This window comes from Centruroides vittatus, unplaced genomic scaffold, assembly GCF_030686945.1.
Source record: "Centruroides vittatus isolate TY-2023 unplaced genomic scaffold, ASM3068694v2 contig_519, whole genome shotgun sequence".
Taxonomy (NCBI): domain Eukaryota; kingdom Metazoa; phylum Arthropoda; class Arachnida; order Scorpiones; family Buthidae; genus Centruroides; species Centruroides vittatus.
The window spans coordinates 480,306-503,651 of NW_027122304.1; the positions used below are offsets into that span (position 1 = coordinate 480,306).

Genomic DNA, 23,346 nt, shown 5'->3' on the forward strand with positions numbered 1-23,346 from the left:
ACAGGATTCTAAGGTTAACTTACTGTACTCAGTTAACTGACTTCTGGGTGACTTCGTATACTGTAAAATAATTATACTCTTTATTTATCATGTGTGTCCTTATCCAGGACTGGAATTAGATTTATAACATGCCTTTCCCTCCATACGTAAAACTGTGAGACCCTAAATTATAGACTCATAAGGCGATTTTCTATACATTCTATTGCTTATAAATGCAATTAAAGACCATTAAATCGTTGAATTTTATTCGCATTATGCATATTTAAGTCACTAATTTTGTTATATTGATAGTTTTATTATAACAGATTCATTCACTCCATAGATAATATATACGTTGCTGTCTGTTGAGCGAATTATTAGTTTTATATTGTCTGGTCCCTTTATCTTATATAATATGTATCCTATAATATATAGTTGTTCTACGCTGAATTTTCACTTTTTATTGCTTATAAATAGCGCCTAAAAACGTTGAAATGTCTTATTTAATTTATATAATTTATAATTGGTAACTTAAAGTTACCAATTATAAATTATACAAATATAAATACAAATTATAGTAATATAGGCTGTATTACTACTTATTGAAAGAATTAAAGAGCTTCCTGATTCTATCTACTACTGACATTATATAGTAGAAAGTACTGTACATTCTAAACGGTAAAAGATACAAAATTCAGTAAACCGAAACATAAAAAGTTAATTAACTCAATTAAAATAACTTTAAGACCATTTAGTACATTAGAATATTTATCATATGTATATACTTTACTACATTTTCTATTGTTTAATGTACGTTTGATTAACTTTCATATAATGCATATTTAAGTTACAAAATCTGTTGTTATCTTTTATTTTTTATGATGTTCTCTGCTAAGCAAAATATAAAACACGGGGACCAAAAAGTCTGTTAATTAACTTGTATAAGACTCCATTGACATTAACTAAAAATAATTAATTCAATTGCGTTTTAATCATACTCTAACTGATTTTTAAAAAAGAAAAACGCATTGTTCTGTACTCATGGCATGATTCATGCTCACAAGTTTATGTAGAATACACAACACAAAGCATAGTTTCCATTCTCTCTACAAAATAATAATATACATAGTAATATTATTAAATATAATAATTTTATATAATAATATAATGTATATTAATGTTTACATTATTCTTAATTATTCATTAATTAAAATTCTAATGTCTGTACTCGTTTCAGGTTACATTGTAGAATATACTGTATATCCGAATGTATTCTATGCTGTATTTGTAAGAGGTACGGTACTTATCAAAATATTACGTATTTTATCTTTCTTTTTTGTAGTTTTTACATTATCTTACTCATAAACGTGATTAATGTCCTCTTAAAAACGTTTAAGTTTCTTACATTGTACATATATAAGTTACATTTTAATTCTTATAACGATTTCATAATCAGCGACGGATAAAGGGGCGGGCAAGCCGGGCGACTGCCCGGGGCGCCAAATTTTGAGGGTCGCCGATATAAAAATAAAATATTTTTTTACATTCATTATTTTTTTAGATTTTATAAATTAAAATTGATCATTTTTCATGAGACATCGATTTTTTTAGCAAGCAATAAATTTTTTTTTCTTTAATAATACCAAATAAAGGTCACAACGCTAATTATTTTATTATTGTCAACAGATATAAATAATATTACAATTATTCAAAGAAAACTATTTGTATAGTCAGAATTAATAATAACTCAAAAAAAGATTAATAGACAAAAACAAAAATTTACTAATTAAAATAATGAAACCTAAGAATTTTTATGGCTTTTATCACACAACATTGATGCAGACAAATGCTTTTTAATCTCTAAAAAGTTTATTTTTATTTATTTTGAAAACATAATTTGTAATCAGTATCACGTATCACAACAATCTACTCAAAAATGGACGAGATCAAATTTATAAATTACAAATATCAACAAAATTATGAATAGTCAAAGTGATACTGGCGCCTGTCATACGCCTTAATGGTTAAATAACTTTGTCTTTCTGTAAACTTTGCATTAACAACACTTGCCGTGCTTTAAATAAATAAATTTTTTACACAGTTTTTTATTGTGTAATTATGATTTTTTGCCTTTTTTTACTTTTTTTTTAATTTGCAGTAAATTTGTATATTCTTGTATGAAAGGGCGCCAAATTTTGTTTTGCCCGAGGCGCTCAAAACCCTAGAACCGGCCCTGTTCATATAAAGTAAAGTATAACAAGAGTTTGTATATAAATTAAGCTGTTTTTCTAAGCAAGAATTAAACGATAATACTCATTACTGTCTACGAATTAAATTAAATTAGAACATTTCCCATTGTCTGATTTATTCATTTATCTTTCATTGATTCTATATATATAACATTAACGGAAGATAATTAATTGTATAATATATATCAGAATTTATTCTATACTATGCTATTTATTAAAAAAATAACAAAAAAAAACAAAAAGAATAACTTGTCTTTACTTTGCCATTTCTTATTAATTATCTTGCATTTCTTACGTTACTTTTCTTTGCTAATATCATTTTTATGTTTTCTTAGCTTTCTTTTTTTAATTCATTGCTCTTTCTCTTGCCGACTTTTCTTTTTTATTACCATTTTATTCATTTATTGTCACTTTTCATGCTTTCTTGATTTTTATTGTGTTTACTATTCCCGTTGTTATATTTTTGTCGACATCTTTTCCGCTTTCTGTCATCACTTTCTGCTATTTTTTCTGTTTTTATTAATTTATATTTCTCCCATCTTTTTTAAATGTTTTCCGTTTCTATGTCTTTTTCTTTTGCTTCTTACCGCCACTTTTCTTTCTTTCTTCTTCTTTTTTTAACTTTTACCACTTCCTATCGCTATAATTTTTCCTCTTTTCGTTATTATTTCTGATTTTTTTTCATCAGTTTTATACTCCTTTTTGTTAATTTGAGGTTTTTTGTATTGTTTCCTCAAGTTTTTAACGAGTTTTCTATATTCTACTTTTCTTTCTTTAAAGAACAATTTTACCTTATTTAATAAATTAATGGTTAGAAAAATTATTTATTTAATAAGCATTGCTATTTTTATTATTTTAATTTTATTTTCCTAATGCTAATCTTTATGTAATAATACTTATTTTCAACTTTTCATTACTATTAACCTCATAGAAGCCTATTATAATCCCTTTCTTATAATTTTCTATAATTCTTCTTCATTAGTTCTCCACATATTTTCTTATTTCTATCTTATTTTCTCTTATTATGTAGTTGTTGAAACCCGAGTTTAACAACTAGACAGGAAGAAGAAATGTTAAACTTAGATCAAACTTCATACAGATAAATCCAAATTTGTAATGAAACACAATATGCTTTTCATTATTTCGAAGTTTACGTAAATATTTGAGATTGATAATGAATAATTCGTTATTGGACAGCTTCTAACAAACACATTCATGAATATATTCTGTTCAGGATCTCACAGTTATCGTGAACTGGTTGGTCGCTTATATTTTTAAGGCTTTCTTTTATATTAATAAGCCAAACTAGCGTTAAAAATAAAATCTGAGAAAAAATAAAAGTTTGACTGATAAATGTGAAATTTTATTGTCTCACTGTGAGAGGGCCTGTTACTGGTAATAATTACAGTAATTTCTTTAAATTTCATTACTTCTTTACTTTTATTTACCTTTTAATTATTCTGCTTTCTTTCTTAATTTCTTACACTGCATTTATTCCTATTTTTTTTTATTCGCCAAATTTTCTATGCACTCACTAATTTTGTGTGATTTCCTCCTTTTTTCCACTGGTTAATTTTCTAATTTCGATTTTTTATAAGTCATTGTTAATTTCTTCTTTACACATTATTTAATTTCCTTCTACATTGTTGAATATTCTTTTATGCGAGATTAAATGTGACTCCATTAAATGACTTTTGTCTTTTTTACATCGCACTTAACGTCTATATTGCTTAATTTTTATGTATTATTCAATTGTTACTTTCATACTATTCTCCACAATTATTGTTCCTGTATACGTTTTATTATTAATTTCCTGCTGTTTTTTCCCTTGATCCCAAACAATTTCCCGAGTCTTCTATTAACATTTTCGAAATGTTCATAATTTGAACTGATAAAATATCATTTTACTGATATTTTCGGATAAAAATTAGAACGTAAACTGTTTACGTATGCAGGATCTAACATAAGGACCAGCACACTACTTGACACACCCTCACGTTTCAGTGACCACAACACTGATTATAAATTACTTGTATTTCGCGTATATTAAATCTTTAATCTTTGTCAAATTGTATCTATTTAAAAATATAATTGTTTTCATCTTTGACTTTTTCGATCCCGTGGGTACTGAAGATCTTTTTACTTTTCCTATCATGAGTTTGGCCAGCTCCTCAATGAGTGATAAGGAACGGGGCCCAACATATCTAGAACAGACCATTCATAAAAAGTTCTTAGTATTGCTCGCCCGGATTCGATCCTCGATCCCCAGACCATCTAACTATTTTAGTATACTAAGAACTTCAAAAATCAAGAGTCCCGAGACTCTCTCTACCTCTGAAAAATCCCCGAATGTAAACTACCGTAAAAAGCACGCATCTGTAACTATTCGATAGCGAAATTAATGAAAATAACTTTCAAGTTGCCAATACACTCGTTATAACCAATTGAATCATCTCTATAACAAATAAAACTTTAATCTTTCTGCGTGATTAATTTGACTCGTAAAGATAAACGATGGAAATTAAAGGTGTTTACTTGGAGATAATCGCAACTGTAAGCTAGATTGGAAAGTTTGTTAACAAAATTTGAATGAAACAGTGGATTCATTTTATCTATTAGGCCTATAGGAAAATTGCAGAAATTTAATTGTAAATATTATGTCATAGTGTTTATCTGTATGATAACCGATTTGACACAATTTTACCTAAATTGGCAAAGAAGTTTCAATTTACTTATCCTATACTAAAAATAATCGTTACAGTTAGTTTATACGTAAGCATTAATAACCACGAATGATACTAGACATGCAAAAATTCAAATTAGAACTTATTACACGCCCTCTGTTAAGAAAAAGCTCTTGCAGTGCAAATTCCATTCATTCCTTGGTCCCCTTTAACACAAATCGCCATATTTTTCTTTCTTACAATTCATGCGATTTATAAACCACATTTTCACACGTAAACAGTACAAATTATTTTTCAGCTTAATATTCGGCCAGGTACCCGTTGAGTTGTCTATCCCAAATCCCATCATTCCGGTTTGTTATTCTTCACTCATTCTAATACGCATTACCACAAATAACTATATTTATCCTTTATTAAATACCTGTACGTCCTCATAGGTTTCACTATTTTAATTCTACCCACCTCTATCATTAGTTTCATAAACAAGTTTCCAGTTTGCGACAGACGCGCATGGGCGGCACTGACTCCATCTAGTGTCACTATAAAAAACAAACGAGTATATATTTCTCCAATAATACATTTACTATTTTTCTCAACGCGAGTGTTTTCTTTCGCACTTACTTTCTTCTTTTCTGACTATCATTTTTATATTTTTCCTATCTTTTATTGTTGTCTTTACTGTTTTTATTCCCTAAGCACGTGGAGGTTTTTCTGGCTCCTGTTGTATACTGAGCGATTTCTCGGGCTTCTGACTTCAGCTAGGTCTTCACTACTATAACACTATCGGTGCATTTTTTATCGGTTTATCGGTAGAGTTTTTGCTCATCTTGGCGTGCTCGGTACTTCGCAGCCACCTTGCACAGCCTATTCCTCTCCCTTCCGATTATTCACCATTTTGACTCTCTCTGTCGTGCCTGAACCCAGGATCTGTGCCACTATATGGATGATGGGTTCAATCTCGCTCTTCGTTTTCCCCCCATTTTAGTGCTGTCGTAAGGTATTTGATTAACATTCCTTTTACTTATCCTTTCCTGTATATTAGTTTTACAACTCTCCTCACATTTGTCTACAAATAGATGTCTTCTTTGTCATGTTCCACCTCTTCCTCTCGTTTGTATAGTTTATCTGGGAGCTTCTCCTTCTTTCTGAACATTGCCACCAGGCATTTTAAAGCTCATCTGTCATAAGATGTACTGTCCTGTTTCTGGACAAGCATGGTTCATCTGATGTGCCTCCCTGGGTACCATGCTCAGTCTTTTTTACTTCAAGTAGTGACCCTACACCTTTTAAATAAGAGACCTTCTCTGGGATTTGCAATGGCAAGTTGTGCTCTATGGTTGTCTGTAATCGGCAACAGGTTTACTATCTTGCCTCCCTGGCCTTAATCCATCTTTAGGTTCCCTTTTGGGGTGGAGTTAGCTTGTCTAGTAGCACCTACCAACTCTACCTGTTACTGTGTCCTCTCTTCAGCAGACCAAGCCAATACAAAAGCAATGCAAGTGATTACAAAACATACTGATTAAGTTTTTTTAATTTGGATAGCAATACAACTTTCATACAACGTGTTAGAATACATAGTATATTAAATATGAAGATCTGAACTATTTTAAAATAGAATAGATTGATAGAATAAGACAACACAACACATGGAAAATCTGTCAAGGGGTGCCTTCCTGAAAAACTGACCCATGCGCAGGTTTATGAAGAAAACTAAAAAATTCCATATGGCCAGCCCATTGATCAAATTCAAACCCATAACAATATCAGCGTGGACTGGTTTTATCCAGTCAGCCATTTTAAAATTGTTAATTGATTTTTTGGCCACCTTATATTTGTTTATATACTTGATTTATATTTTCTAAAGGTTTAGAAGTCACCACTTCTATACCAGGTTAACTTATCAATAATATTAAAGATAAACCATACAATGATATGTTGCCTGATATGATGAAGCAGCTTTAATATAGGTAGATAAGCAAACCAATGTTAGTATCAATTTCATATGAAATGGACTGTGGCTAGTTACTTATCCAGCTATATTAAAGCCGCTTTACCAGGCAACATACCCAATTACTAATTTTATTAAACATAAACTGTAGAAATTAAGATTTCAAACAGATTAAAATTACAAAGACTTTTTATTTACTGTAAAATAACATTGTGCACATAAGATAAAAAGAAAAACATTTTTGAAATTCATATTCTTTATACAAGTGAAATATATCCATAATCTGACATTCTATGGATTTCTTATGTAAAGAAACACATTTAAATATAAAATATTGGACTTTAAAATATAGGATGTCTGGACTGAGACTGACACATTTTAAAAGGCTATAAATTAGGTAAGAACCACAATAAAAGTAAGGTTAAGTGGGGAATTTCAAGTTGCCTAGCTGCCTGACAAATGAGCTTCCATGGGCATAGTTGGAAAGCTTCCCCAATTACTTCAACATTTTCATCTGATAATCAGTGCTCCCCATCTCTAACTTTCAAACATAATTCCTGTATACAGGTACCATTCCTTCCATCCTTGATGAGGATAGATGATCCTTTCAAAACAGAAGTTTTGCTGCACTTGGACAATAGAATTCTTAGCTTACTACAATACAGTTTGTGCCATTCTGACAATAGAAACTGCAGCACATAACTAATTGTTTTGCATATCTCAATTGATTCAAGAGAAAATTTACACAATTACATTTTCTCATGCAATGCACTTACCTTTACACACTGAATTTTGACAGCGATTTAAAACATATCAGTCTCAATCCAGACACTCCATATATAATAGATACATTTAAAAAAGGAATAGATATGGTCATCTTAAATTATTATTCCAGTATAATATGTAATAGAATAAAAATTTCTCTTTCTTTGGATTTGTGAAAGAGAAACAATTAACTTTTTATTATTTTTGTATCATTATACAAAAAATATTGTATAAGATATAAAAATAATATTTGCATAATATTGAAGAGCTTTCTGTAAAGAAAAAATTCTGTATTATGTTTCTGAATTTCTATTTTGTTCAATTAGGAAGATTTAGATGGAATGTGTCCAGGAAATATAGAAAATATTATAAATATAATTTTATTGCTAAAGTTCTGACTTTCTTTCTATCTTGACTAGCTCCACTTCAAATGTTAAGACAGCATCACCTGTTATAAAAAAATAATGAATTAAATAATAATATTTGATATTTATTTCTATACATTCATAAATAAATACATCTTTCCACAAAGTATGCATCAATTATTATTAAATAAATAATTGAAAATACAAATTGATCAGATGACTGAGACAGTAATTACACTAGTCTAGTCTACATGATTTTCAGAACAGATATGTCAGTGAGTTTTTTATAACATATTTTTCATGTTGAAATGGAAAGTGTGATCAGAAATGCTCTATCATGTCACGTTATTTAGTTTTTTGACTTTAAGGGCGGTCAGATGTTCAATCCCAGCCCATGTAAAAATGGCAAACTTTGATTTGTTCCTTGTGTGGTGGTGCACATTTTAATGCATTTTTTAATTTAATTTTACAGTCATAAATAAATTTTTTATTTAAAGTAAAGATTTTGTCAAAAACTAATTGAATTTAAAATTTCAATTTCAAAAAACAAAACATTTTTACGTTTACATTTTTACAATTCAGTAGTTTTGAAGAAAAGGTACATCCAGATATGAGTAAGATTGCTGACGAAAGAACAGCTGCCTGATTGGCACCAGTTTATAACTTATTTATTCTGGCACCCATGCTTTAACTAATAAATCATCAATTATGATCAAAGAAGATGCGTCATCGGTCTTTGAAAAGGCATTATCTCAGTGCAGCTCAAGACATTGGTGAGTGAAGTTGTGTGTGATAATCCATGTTCAATTGCAGGTAAAATAAGTTTGGAAACTTTTTTCTTTTTTAAATTTTACTTCGACATTTATTGAAATATGCGGCAGCAAACACATTTGTGTACAAATTCTCCAGACGTGTTTTGTTACGTATGTGGCGAAATCACAACAAAGAGTCAGTGTAGGCCCATTTCAAAATTGATGAAAACTGCTTGTGGACTTTATTTCGGATGTCCACTCGGAGATCAAGACAAACAGTGGGCACTGCATTTAATGTGTATTAGGTGTTATGTCAAGCTCACGCAGTGGTTATGAGGGGAACTGACTGCTACTTCTGTTTAACAAAGGTCAGAGGTTTCTCTGCAAAAAATAAAAGTAATATTGTGTATCCAAATATTCCATCGGCTATGAGACCGGTTCCTCATGGAGAGAATTTACCTATTCCCACAGCCCCATCTTCTTGGGCAGGAGATTTCTAATTCTGAAGAGGTTTGTTCTGATGTGGCAGCACAAGGTTAAGAGACAAAGATTTAATACCAGAAAAATCAAATAGTGAACCACATCTCATTTCACAAGTGGAACTAAACGATTTTGTTCGCAACTTGCATTTATCAAAACATCAAGCAGAAGTGTTAGGTTCACGCTTAAATCACTAAAATTTATTGTATAAGGATACCAAAGTTTCATTTTTAAGACACAGAAATAAGGATTTAATGAAATATTTCACTATGGGAAATCAGTTGTGTTCCTGTTGTGATATAAATGGTTTGATGTCTGAGTTGAATATTCCTTATAAACCTGATGATTGGCAGTTATTTATAGACTCGTCAAAAATGAGCTTAAAAGCAGTGCTACTGCATAATTCAAACCAGAATCCTTCTATACCAGTAGCACGTGCTGTTGGTTTGAAAGAAACATATGAAAATATGTCATTAATTTTAAAAGCAGTCAATTATAGTGCTCACTTATGATGTATCTGTGGTGACCTAAAAGTTTTTGGTCTTCTTCTCGGACTGCAAGGTGACTTTACAAAATACTGCTGCTTTTTATGTCTGTGGGACAGTCGTGCAACAAGTGAACATTATGTGGTTAAAGATTGCCCAAAAAGAGAGACTTTCACTCCTGGGCAAAACAATATTAAGTATGTTCCATTAGTCAATCCTCAGCAAATAATATTGCCCCCATTACATATAAAATTGGGGTTGATAAAAAATTTTGTTAAAGCACTGAATAAAGAAGGACCAGGATTTAAACATGTAAGCCAAGTGTTTCCTAGGTTAAGTGAAGCTAAATTAAAGGAAGGAATATTCGTTGGACCTAAGATTAGAAAATTACTTCTTAATGATGAAAATTTTGATATGAAGTTGAATAGCGTAGAGCTAAAAGCATGAAAATCATTTAAGGATGTAGTCCATTGTTTTCTTGGAAATAACAAAGCACAAAATAGTGATATTTTAGTAAAAAATCTTCTGCTGAACTATAAAAATTTAGGCTGCTGGATGTCCTTAAAAATTCATTTCTTGCATCCTCATCTGGACTTTTTCCCACTAAATTTGAATGCAGTGAGTGATGAACAGAGTAAATGGTTTCAACAGGATATATTGCAAAGTGAGCAGCGTTACCAAGGAAAATGGGATGAATCGAGAATGAGTAGCTACTGCTGGTTTCTACAAAGAGAAGATCCTACCCTACACCGAAGAAAAAAGTGATTATCCGACTCATTATAAAAAATTTCAGGTACTTTTTATGCCTGTTTTAGTTATGTTATACAACAGCTTTTTATGTAATCAGCAAAATAAAATATGAGTATTAGAAATTTATTTAGCATTGCATAAAATTTAATATACCTAAAAACTTGGTCACTGTGGAAATTCACATTTTTCATCAATTTTTTAATGGTATATAATAAAAATGTGGTGGGTGATGAAAAACACACCTGGTGGCAGGACTCTACCTAGAAAAGTACGTAATAAACCTTTTACGGCCCGATCTCCACACTGTTTCTGTTCCAAAAATATTTTTCAATTTGTAGAGTAGTGTTATCAGTCTATTATTCCAAAGCTTTCAGTCAAACTACCAACAAAAATTCCTGATGATTCAATCCAGATCATTTTTTTAAACTTTTTTTGCCCTGTAAATACTGAGGCCTTTTTTCGTAAGCCTGTTACAGGTTTAGCCAGGCCCAGAAATGGGACACCATCAACTCAGTAATGGCAATTGGGCAAAGAACCAGGTGACAAAATATGAAATTTTTTTCTTTATAAAAATCACAATTTTTTTCTGTTGATATACTACCCGGTAAATTTTAATAAGACTTTTTAGAAATGAGTTAAATGAGTTAAAGCAGTTATAAGAATGATTTTGTAATTAACAAACAAATTTATACATGTTACATACTTTATTTATTTATTTTTAGAAGTAAATAGAAAAGTCTCAAAGGACAGTTGACATCTACCTCAAAATTAACAAACATACATAAAAACAACAATTATATAAATTTAAAAATACATTACAGTACACATTAAATAGAATATAAATTAAAACAAAAAACAAAGTTCTTTGAAAGAGTTTGTTTTCAAAGAACCACTAATTGGACTGCATCTTTCACTACTTATCTGCCAAGTTTAGTTTCTGTTAAATCCAGATGAACATATTTAACAAATGAGAAATGACAAAAATTTGTTATTTCTCATTTGTTATAAAGTTTTGTTCTTCCTATAAATAATCAAATAACATCTTCTGATATTAAAATGTATGTAAAAGAGCTATCTTCTAGTGTATCACTTGGTAGCTGTAAAATATTTTTTTTAAACAGTGAAGTGTGAAAAATTTAGAATAATTGGGGCCTGACTCTATCTGGATTTTCAAATATATATGCATTTGAAGAACTGTAAACTAAAAATACATTGACATTCAAGTTTAGCTATTCTAAGTTCAAACCAGTATTTCACAATGAATGTAGAAATACATACAAAGATTCAAAATATAATTTATCGAATCACTATATTTAAACAAAAAGTATACTAATCATAATTTCATGCCAACATGTGCTTGTTCTTCATGTCTACAATGCTTCTGATGATAACCTATAAGCAATATTATACTGTATGATGATAATTGAAGAAAGCCATAGTTACATTATTTATCAACACAGACAGCAGAATACAATGTTCTTTAGCTAAACAATGAAGCAGTTAATACTTTTAGCATTTAAAAGTATTAGGTCATTATCTTTTAATTCCTTGTTAATATAAAATTTTGAAATAATCACACCATTAGAGTCCTAAATTAGATAGTAAGTGAGCATTTGTTCAAATTTGTCTTCTGATTAATTCTAATTGAAGATTATCTTATTCTAAACTTGCATTGTCATCATTTAATCTATACATTCAAATAAATTATAAGAGTAAAAATGATTACCTGGTATAGTGGGTGGAGCTCCAGCCGATCCATAACCAAGATCGGGTGGGATAACCAATTTCCTTTTCTCTCCTTCACACATACTACAACATTAAAACATTTAGTTATACATTTAAAAATACATTTAATGAAAATTAAAATATACAAAGCAATAAATACCCTAGCAATCCTTGGTCCCAACCTCTAATCACTTGACCAGATCCTAAGGTAAATGATAGTGGCTCGCCTCTTTTGTAGCTAGTGTCAAACTCTGTACCATCTTCTAGAGTTCCCTACAATACAAAATAAAACAATATCTTAGAAATATCACCAAAATATTACAATATTTCTTTTTGCAGTTCTATAAATAAACATTTCATTAAACTTCAAAAGTCATGGAGCTATAGATGCTAAGCATCTCCAGTCAGTGCCAAGAGTGACTGGACTCAATTATATCTAAGTTAGTTAATTAGTCTGAACTGACGATCAGATGGAGATCTAGGCAATGTGGCAATGCATTGCCGCATTGTCAGGAAGTGTAACTGGCAATGCGGCAATGCATCTGGACAGTAAGCAGGAGTTGAAAATTTGAATTCCACTCTGGGACAATCTTTTATTCCAGAATATTCTAAAAATTAAATTAAATTTATTTATTTATTTACAATTATTATATTTAATGGGAAATGAGAGCCTGGCTAGCTGCCTCTTGTCAAGTTACTTAGTATTTATTTTGCCATAATAGCCCAATAAAGGAATCTGGCTGTTCATTTGATGTTGGAAGATGAATATGTATATGGCATGTAAAGTAGTTGTGTTCTGAAAAAGTGCTGTGTTATGTGAATCCATGCTATATAAAACAAAGGACAAGTGCAAAACATTGGGTCCAAAAGTTAATGAAAGTATACTATTTTTTTTGTTACTAAGAGAAATATGTTTATTAAAGCAATTGATATTTTATTTTCAATAAACAATTAACTAACAACTACAATTAAAAGTTCTAAATTATGCATTAATACTTAGTTAAACAAGGGTGTTTTCTTTTCACAAAGTATAGCCATCTTCTGAGCTATTTTGTTCATCTTGATGAGAAATATCAAATAATAAATTGTTCAAGTACTGAGATAGCACTGTATTTTGTTCATCATTTTTACAAACATTTACTTACCTATGGTCTAAAGAAGTTTAATATCACTCACCTGAAAATGTTTAATTAAACTTAACTAAATACAAAGATTAGTCTATAAAACGAAACACAGGGACAGTTTTAAAAGCTAAAGTCTGAAAGCAACAACAGTGATACCTGCTTGATATGAAAGCTAGAACAAAGAAAAACATTGCACTATCAGTTTTCATTAAAGTAAACCTGACAAAAAGTGAAAATTTCAATATTCTAAAATCCATGGGAAAATTTGAGACAACACACATCTTACTTGAATAAAAAAAGATATTGAAAAACAGAGTTTGCACTTAAAACTTGTGAAATTTTGTGAGGAGGATTTCTGAAATTCTCAAACTGTGTTAGAGCAAAATTGTGTTGTACGGGGGTTTCCCCAATTATTAAACAGTGTTGTAGAAATGCTGTGTTGTATGAAGGACACCTGTAATTGAAAATTAAAACTGGTAGATAACCTATAGCCAATTTCAAATTAAGTTTAAAATGCAAATTACTTGCATAATATTAACAATACTGATTACAGATAACACATGTAAGCTATAATTATTATTATTCACTATAATTTTTTCGACTTCTTAAGTCAGCTCTAAATTTTGTAAATATATATAAAAGATGCATAGTAAAATCCTTATATGCCCACATAACTGATGAATGCAGATAGCAAATTGTAATAATAAAAGAAACCCTTCTAACCTTTTTTACCCGGTGTGGTTCTATTTTTAGAATCGCTTCGTTCTATTTACAGATTAGCAAACGTTTTCACAGCCCCTCCTGGGCTCTTCTTCAGGCTTCGTCGAATAGGCCGTTAAGGCGATTAGAGCGCAAGTTAGGAGGGGCTGTGAAAACGTTTGCTAATCTGTAAATAGAACGAAGCGATTCTAAAATAAGACCACAGCCTAAATTTTGTAAATATATATAAAAGATGCATAGTAAAATCCTTATATGCCCACATAACTGATGAATGCAGATAGCAAAGTTACAAACATGATAAAAATACTTATATAAAGTGATTTTGTGCTAAGAAACGAGACTGCTCACAGTATTCCTAGCACTAAACTTTGATCTTGAAAACGATGTGCATTACAGAAAGAAGTCAGTTACAAACTTACAGAGCATGACTATTTTAGTACAAAAGGAGATACCCCATGTACGTGAATGGCATGAATAGAAAGCATGGAATGCTAATGTGCATGTGAAGCACAGAAAGTAAAATTTGCAATTCTCTTTGAGTTCATTCATGTGCTTATTTATAACATGTGTGCTTCTCACTTTCCTATGTCTTCCTGTGCATTCACTACTGCGTGTCGTATGTTGTGCATCGCTCACATCACTATATAAGTACTTTACTAAACCCTCTGTATAGTTCTTCATATATGAATATTTTAATTTTACATACATAATAAGTAGTAATAATAAATATTCTGAGGGAAGGAATAAAGATAGGATGGGCAAACAGCAGAAAATATCTAGGATGCTAAATGAGAAAAGCCACTATAAACTCTTCTAACAGGCAGTAAATAACAAAACTATTCCAATAAACTATGAAAAACAAATTCATAATGATTCAATAGTTCCATACATTCCAAAAATAAAACAAATTTTAATCTGAGGCAGGATTCAGGAATCCAAAAACATTTAGCATAATTTCTGTTCTACACTGGTCTTAAAAGTTTTTTTTCAAGACTTTATTGAGTATCATCCAATTTGAGGTTAGTGGTGTTGTGATGAAATAGTTTAATATAAAATTACAATAACTACCTGCTCCTTCTTTAGTATTATGAAACTATAATCTGGTTAAATTATAGCTAAATCAGACCTGTCTTGCAAATATAAATAAATATTTGCAAATAATAATATTTTCGAACATATGTTTGAAGTGCATTATCTTAACGTTCAGATGTAAAATTTGAATTGGCATTCCATTTAGTATTCTACAGGAGGGAGGATGTTAAAGATATCCAAAAATGTTATAGTTAGTAAATCTTTTTGCTATTCTAAGGTTATTATTGTGTGGTTAGATTATAGAAAGCACTTTTAGATGAGATGTGTCTGAAAGCACTTAGATTATAGAAAATTTTATTGTAATTTTATGTGAAACAGTGGAGTGTGGTAACAGAAGCAAAACAGTTGACAAAGTAACACCTTTTCTTGTAGATTATTGACAAAGCCAAAGTTTTTATACTTTCCACAGCAAATTTTTGTTGGAACTACCATAATAATTAATTTACTTAACAGTACAAAACTAAAGATTTGTTAACCAAAATTTAAATATTATGCTAATACAAATATTGAAAACGTTAAAAACATCATTGTTTTAGAGCAATGAGTTCCAAATCCTCTACTTTCAATGCTGAACTGGTATAAAATATGCCATAGTGATCCAAAATTCATTACTCTAAAATCAGTATTGAATCAATAAAATCACCCAAAACTATGAAAGAATCCAATCAAATTACTATTTTATTTATAATTAATGTAAAATATTAAAATATACACAAATGATTGTCTATCAGTTGTCAAAGCAGTACTGACGTCGATGTTTTTAAAAGCTTTAATTGCTATTACTTCCATCAGTAGTTCCTAGTCAATGAATATCTGACCAAAAAGGACAAAATAATTTGGTGTTAATTTAGATGTTGATAATGATATTACTGTTTTATACATGACATCAGGCTCCCTATGTTTGCAAAAATTGACCCAGAATGAATAAAATTGATTACACTATCAAGGATGTAATCAGAAATTTCTGAGTGCTGTTCATCTGCTTCACTGATCATTGCATAAACTTAGTGTAAGTAAGTGGGCTACTATAAAAATGCAATAGCCCAAGATCACTAATGCAAGGAATGACCATATCAGTGTGGTAGCTCCTTTACATGTCATATGCAAACCAGTGATATATATAATGCCCAATGAAAAAGAGAAATAAACAAGTACAAGTATTAAATTTTATTCTCCTTTACTTTGTGGCTGTTCATGCAGCCTAGTATTTGAATCTGACGCGCCTGTTTTCTATTTCATCCAGAGGTCAACTGCTCATGACTTTTAAACTTGTATGGGGTGTCATGGGGCAGGCAGAGAACAAGGAATGGAAGAGCAGTGAGAAATGCCATCCCTTGCTGCATGACTACATCCTGGCACCATACAAATATGCAATTTCACAGATAATTCTACATTTTAAAAACATGCCAGATAAAACTCACCTTGTAATGCATGTGAAGCACGTCGCCCTTCTTTGATTTTTTATCACAAACTTCTGGTCTCTTTTTTACACCAATCTGCAGTTTCTTTGTTTTTGCATTCGTTGACTTTCCTGAAGTGTTTTCATCACTGATGACTACAAAGTCAATCAAGCACATCAAAACCACCAACAGCAGAATGCCATAGAGAAGCATAGTTTTCAGGGAAAACATTTTCAGATCCTAAATATAAAATTGCATGATACTGTTAATTTAATTAATTTATATAAATTATTTATATATTTAGTTCTCTGCATGCTTATGCATTCAAGAGAGAAAATGGTCATCATATTTATGGAGGCATTACCATACAAGCAGCTCTACACCAATTTATTCTCTGCCTACTTTATGCAATGATTGCACAATCAAATATAACTGTCATAGAAAATATTAAGCTAAATGCACATGCAGTTTTTTTTACAGGATTGCATACATAAGACAATTTTTTTCTGAAGCAGTTTTTTCAGCCTGTAATATGTGGAAAATTCCTGCCTTATGTGTTCAAGTCATTGCTACCACAGGTGATCATGAGTTAAGAATTGCAAATACTGATCATAACATAAGCAAAACAGAATGATTAGACTTAAAGACAGTCTAATGATCGACATTTAGGACAAGTCTTTTAGAAAAATGGACAACCAAAATTTTTTCAGCATGAACCGTTATAGTATAAATTACCTCTAATGGATCTCCACAAAACAAGATGATCACAATCTGGATAAATTATAACTGAAAATAGAAATGTTATTTTCCTTGACACTTACTTATAGTTCCAGCACCTAGTGAGCAAGCTAATAAATGCAAAACTGTCAAGCAAGAATCAAAATCTATTATTATAGCTTATTGTCCTTTTATCTTTTATTTTATTCTTATACAATCTTTGACTATTAGTTTGGGACTTATCACACCATGATTTTTAGGAATCTAGACATAGGCTTTTTTCTCTTTATTTTTTCATAAATTTCAACTTCAATGTGTACATTTCGGGTTTTCCTCCTCTTCAGTTGGAGTAATACATCAAAAAAATTGTAGACCTATAAATTCTCACTATTATCTGTCCACCTGTCTTTCCTTAATCTCAAGAACAGAGTTTGATACATGAAAGACAAGACTAGATGTGGAAAGCTTAATCTAATTGCAGCTATATGTTCTTAGATTCTAACCCGGAGCTGTCTTCCCGGGTTAGCGAGGAATGTAAAAAAAATAAAAAAACACTTGAAATGCATAGTGATAATAAATACTAATGTTTAAATACCTTAGTATTGGCTTTGTCTCTAATTAAATGTGGTTATAGATGTAAAAAAACAATGGTTACTTAACTTTTTTAACTTTAAAGTTTTAATATTTTTTTTAAAAACATCTTAAATATTTTAAATGTTTTTCATTTCTATTTTTTTATAAATTTCATCTGATGTTCTATTTAATATTTTTTGCACTTATATCTTAAAGATATTCACTTTTACATATTGTATTTTTATAGTATTGTCATTTCATATTATTTTTATATCTAAAAATAGTAACATTTTATCCTTTTTCTAATTCAAAATTTAGATGTTTAGCTATTTTATTAACTATACAGTGGGTGATCGGTTAACGAACGTAATCCATTCCAAGACTTCATTCGCTATCCAAATTGTTCGTTAACCGATTATCAATTTACCATAAGTTTTTATGAGAATTTGATTAATTCGTTCTGAAGACCCCAAAAAATAAAAAATATATACTTTCTTACTATGTTTATTTATATATAAGAATAAAAATACATATATACACAGTCTTGCATTTTTATTAGTCATGTTTTTATCCATTTGTGGGGGTTAAATATACATATCTTTTATAATAGTAGGGCCTATATTCCCTGAATTTGTGACTTTTTATCTATATTCATCATTCTAATATCTGCAAAGACTGGTGTTACATGTTGTGATGTGATAATTACAAAAGTAATAGCAAAAGATACATAGCTATATAAGAATAAAATATAGAGAATCACAGTGAGTGAATGAGCAGAGAGATCACTCATCTGTATGCAGTCATAAAGACTGTGCATTTGCAGGTACAAGTATGCTGCAATCTATCTATTAAACTCAATCTATCAGCCAAACATTGACTCACTCTTCACTAGAAACACATACAATTAGATTAGAAATGTATTGATTAAATAGTGAGTAATTCATTTATTAATTCATTCGTTTGCTAGATACTTAAAGAACAAATTCTTCAGGAGAGAAGTATCCTCAATTCATAAGCATAGCAGAACTCATTCATATAATCTATATAAATTACATGTCAATAGATGGCCATAAATACATCAATCACTATAAGAATAATTGTGTCAATCATCATAAATATATAGATTTCCAGAGTTTCTCCTAAGGCTGGGTTACATTGATTCTTATTTATTCTTTTACAGGTAAACAGAATGCTGAGTAAGAAGGAACAAATTCAAATGTTTGATGGTGGGGATTTGCAAAGCTTTCCATTATATACCAAAGAGTTGGCAAGCATTCTGCTGGAATTTCTTCCAGGAGATATGACATTTTTTGCTCTCGTCGGTATCAAAATGTTGGACCTATTCTTTAGTCTGTCTAAATATATAATGCAAAACTTGATTGTTTTGTAATAAAATAAACGCCATACATAAATTCTACATAACATTCTCCAGCATGAAAAGTTTGTGTAACAAACATTTTTGGTTGATTTTATAAACCTCCGAAATCCCCAAACATTCCAGTTTGGGAATTTTGAATTGCATAATTTGAAACCTGATACAAGTTTATAAAATAAACAAAAAACATCTGTTACACAAACTCTTCACATTGGAAAATTTATGTACAGTGTTCATTTTATTTAAGTTAGCTATTCCAGTTTTAATTTTGGACTTTAGTTGACTGTCTTTTCAAGTAAATACAGAAGGAGTAAATCTTGATTTGAGAGTCGGAGAATTATAAAACGTTACCAAATTTCTGAAACATTCCGGTAAGTCAGCAATCCACAAATCCACAGTCGGCAAAAAGTCACCAAAGAGTTTAAATGGCCGCATCCGTATTTCCCACTAATCTCACACAGCAGTCCAAATACAGCCTATTAGATATTAGACTCCTTCCTTTTAAAGATAATGCTCAGGAACACACAGTTATTTTAACGGTGGAAAATACACACTGTGTGAAGTCGCCGAATAGTTTAACATGCTGCATCTCGACTACCGTGCACGATTAGTGGGAAATCTGGATGCAGCCATGGAGACTTCACACTGTAGATTCAATCGTTGAAATAACGGGTGTTTGTTCTGCCTTATTAATGCAATCCAGAGCTTTACCTGTACAAGAAATTTTACATAATATAAACCAATAAAACACGAATATACCCATTATATACATACAATCGTGGAAATACGTAAAAGATGTATTTCCCTATGCTGCATCCCGAGATACTATCACATGCTACACGAGAAAATCAAACTTAATTTTTCATTTACGTAGATACTAATCAGTAACTTCTAATGATAAACCATATTTATAAATATAAATAAAGCTTACTTTTATTAGATGTTACAATAATAATCTTCCGAATAATCTTAGAACTTTACATGTGTCGATGTTCGCCCTCTGCTGTCAGAACTTCGAACTTTCGTAATATAATAATTTTATTATTTATCAAAATTGCTTAATTAAGATGTAATAATTATTGGGATATAAAAGTTATTAATTAACTTTTCGGCTTCCAATATGAAATTCTAACTTCTCGTCTTTATAAGTGTTAAGCGTCGGCCTACCGCTCTGGGGGACCCGAAAACAAGTGTCAATTAACAAATTTATCTGAGATATTTGAAAATTTTGCTTTTTTATTCCAATCCAGATATTTTGAAAAATCATTCACGAGCCCTTCGCCTAATACTTGATGTTTGAAATCGAATTCCATTTTGCTTGTATGTAAATAGAAATATGTAATTTTTCCATATTAAATCTCAGTTTAAATTATTTGCGAATTCATAAATAAACTATTGATTTAAGTCAGTTTTTTGACTTATTACATCTCACTTGAAATAATTTTTGAAACCTCGAATACTATTTTCGTCTGTTGGTGAACTTGTTAACATGTATAAAATACAGCACACTTTTTAATAGAGGTTACTATTGATTTTACAAAAATACAACAATATTGATTAACACTTTTTAGTAAAATTTGAAAAAAAAATTATTTATTACAATTAATACGATTACATTTTATAAAAATTCTTATCGCACAATAGTATTGTTATCTTCTTACTTACTACAAAAAATTTACATTGATATATTTGATTCTGTGGTAATTTTAATGATGCTGCTTTATTCCCTGCCTGTTTTAGCAGGGAAATAAAAAGAAATATTTTATTGCAAACACCATGTATTAAGTTGGTTTTAATATTTTGTTTTCTCTTGTATAATGTTAAATATCCATATTGAAATGATGATGTTATTAAAGACTCTGTAAGAACTAAATGCAAAATGTATAATGAACAAATGATATTACATCTAACCAATTATCTAAAATAAAAATTTTTCGTAAAATGAAGAGAGAGATATTTTGTTCTGAAGATATGTTTTCACTACATGATTTTTACTTTTAATTCTGTATTGTTGATGTCTTAACAGTTCTGTATTTATTAAAACTTCCTTATATTTTTGATGGTTGAAAGTTTTTACAACAGATTTACTAATTGGTTCAGCTGTTTTTTATTTTGATTGCCAGAAAAATATACATTTTTGGTTTTATGAACAAAAATCAATTATTGGTTTACCTTTTACTTACCTCGGTAGTAGTGACTATTAATACGCAGGAACAGATAATGTATCTGTAGGTTCGTCATGCGATCGAATATTTACGAAATAAGTTCTTTCGTATTTATTTCATTTTAAAAAAGTCATATTAATTAGAATGAAATAAATAAATATTAAATAATATTTATAAACGTTTCCTGGTAGATAATATGTTTGATCGACTGTTCCACTACGTCAATATTTGTAGTAATTTATTCCTCTTCTAGGATTATATTAAAAAATCTGTGTAATGTCTACTTTCAAACTAAATTGGTCTTGTCAATATTGAAGCACTAATTCTTTTTTACATTTCCGGCTGTTATGTATAAGAGAGGGAAAGTATGGCGATCGGCCAAAAAATGATTCCAAGATTTTTCATTTTTAGACTTAGTGGACCCAGATACAAAAGTGAAAAAAGCCATCTGGAGACAGGAGCGGAGGGGGATCCTCGTAGTACTGGAGAAATCTGTTACAGGTAGCCATGGACCACCTTCAAACAGACCAGAAAACACTTGCTGTACTGATGATTTTTGTACAGAATGCAAATTTTAAACAAGATCATTAATTATATATCAATTAAATAAAACCGTCGATTTCAACAGGTTTCTGCTACTTAAAATTTATGGTTAAAATGTGATTATAGTAACAAATAATATTCATAAACCTTTATTTGAATAAAAAAAACACGATTTAAAGACAAAAAACACCGAAATAGAATACTTAATTAATTGATTGCTTTACTAACTCCATACACAATTTATTCAGCTAAACGTATACTAATAAACAATCACACTACACAATTAAAAGAAGATAATTTTAAAAAATACATTTACATTCCTAAATCATCTGACAGAATTATTGTCAAGCGATATGATTACTGAATTAGTTTAATGAGAGTTGTTTGTCTCATCATAGGAAAAATTTATTTTTCGTTTATATAATAAATTGAAGAATGTATTTTTGGACTTTTTACTTTATATCCACTTTTATGTATCATTTTAATTTTGTAATGATAAATAATATGGAAATGTCATTTTAAACTCATTCACCGAAAACAAAATATTTATTTTAAAAAAATGTATTTTTGGTGAAAAAAAATTGTATTAGATTTGATAGAAGTATACAATTTAACACCTCAATAGGGACCAGTTTTCTGTTGAAATTCCTCTCGGAAGTTTTTTCTTTTCCGCAGATCACCCGCGTGTCGCATTTCTTTAAACAAGTAAACGAAGTTACAATTATGGAAAAAAAAGTAAACTTTATTGCGAAAATTTACTAATTTTTTGAAATGAAAAATTTAACTCATTTATATTAAAGAAAGGCACATACGAGTTATTACTCAACAATAACTCACGCGAAATTTTACTCCTAATTATTTATCCTAGCGAGTTTATATCACAAATTTGTTATATAATGCATATTGAAAATTCTTTGAAGTGTGAGATATTGTTAACTTATTTATTTGTTAAAGTATTGCACTCTGAAAAGTTCTCTAATATCAGAAAATTCGAATAAATGCTTTGAAAGTTTATTTTTCGAGACATTCAATCGTTCGGTTTGGTTTAATGGGAGACGGCAACGCAACATATGAGTAAACATACAAAGAAAAGCCGTCAACTAAAACTATTTTATGGTACTAGTCCGTTGGTTGGTACGAACAGATAGCAAACTACCAGTGTTCAGTAGTGTTATCACCTGGCTACAAGTGAATACGAGGTCTGTTCAAAAAGTTCCCGAACTTTTTTAATAGCGCGCCTCCAGTTGGTTATTTTTTAATCCGCTTGGAGGCGTTGTGTCCGCGGAAACCTCTTGAGCAATCTCCTTCAATCCGTTTGTTGATATCTTGTTTTGGTGATTAGTTACGGCCGTTTATGTGAAGGGGTGTTTGTGGGGTTCGGCGAAAAATCGGATCCGCGGAAATGAGCTCTTTGAAGGAGCAGCGTTGTTCTGTGAAACTCTGCGTGAAACTCAG

At 30.2% G+C, this 23,346-nt stretch overlaps 1 protein-coding gene and 1 long non-coding RNA gene across 2 annotated transcripts in view; both read right to left on the reverse strand.

Moving 5' to 3' along the window:
* LOC136978388 (uncharacterized) overlaps positions 1-23,346 on the reverse strand; it is a 117,563-nt gene that overhangs the window by 88,095 nt on the left and 6,122 nt on the right. The gene's annotated exons all lie outside the window — the stretch shown is intronic.
* On the reverse strand, positions 7,032-20,195 carry LOC136978386 (peptidyl-prolyl cis-trans isomerase FKBP2-like). Its single transcript, XM_067274089.1, has 5 exons — positions 20,115-20,195; positions 16,540-16,758; positions 12,343-12,455; positions 12,184-12,266; positions 7,032-8,073 (listed from the first exon to the last, which is right to left on the reverse strand). The coding sequence occupies exons 2-5, from the start codon at positions 16,747-16,749 to the stop codon at positions 8,012-8,014; spliced, it is 468 nt and encodes a 155-aa protein (XP_067130190.1). The 5' UTR covers positions 16,750-16,758; positions 20,115-20,195; the 3' UTR covers positions 7,032-8,011.

Excerpts from the sequence above, each read along its gene's own strand:
- LOC136978386 (XM_067274089.1), bottom strand. The coding sequence starts at position 16,749 with ATGTTTTCCCTGAAAACTATGCTTCTCTATGGCATTCTGCTGTTGGTG. Across the intron at positions 12,267-12,342 it reads TGGGACCAAGGATTGCTAGG|TATGTGTGAAGGAGAGAAAA; the intron begins GTATTTATTGCT and ends TTAATGTTGTAG. Across the intron at positions 8,074-12,183 it reads AGCTCCACCCACTATACCAG|GTGATGCTGTCTTAACATTT; the intron begins GTAATCATTTTT and ends TTTTTATAACAG.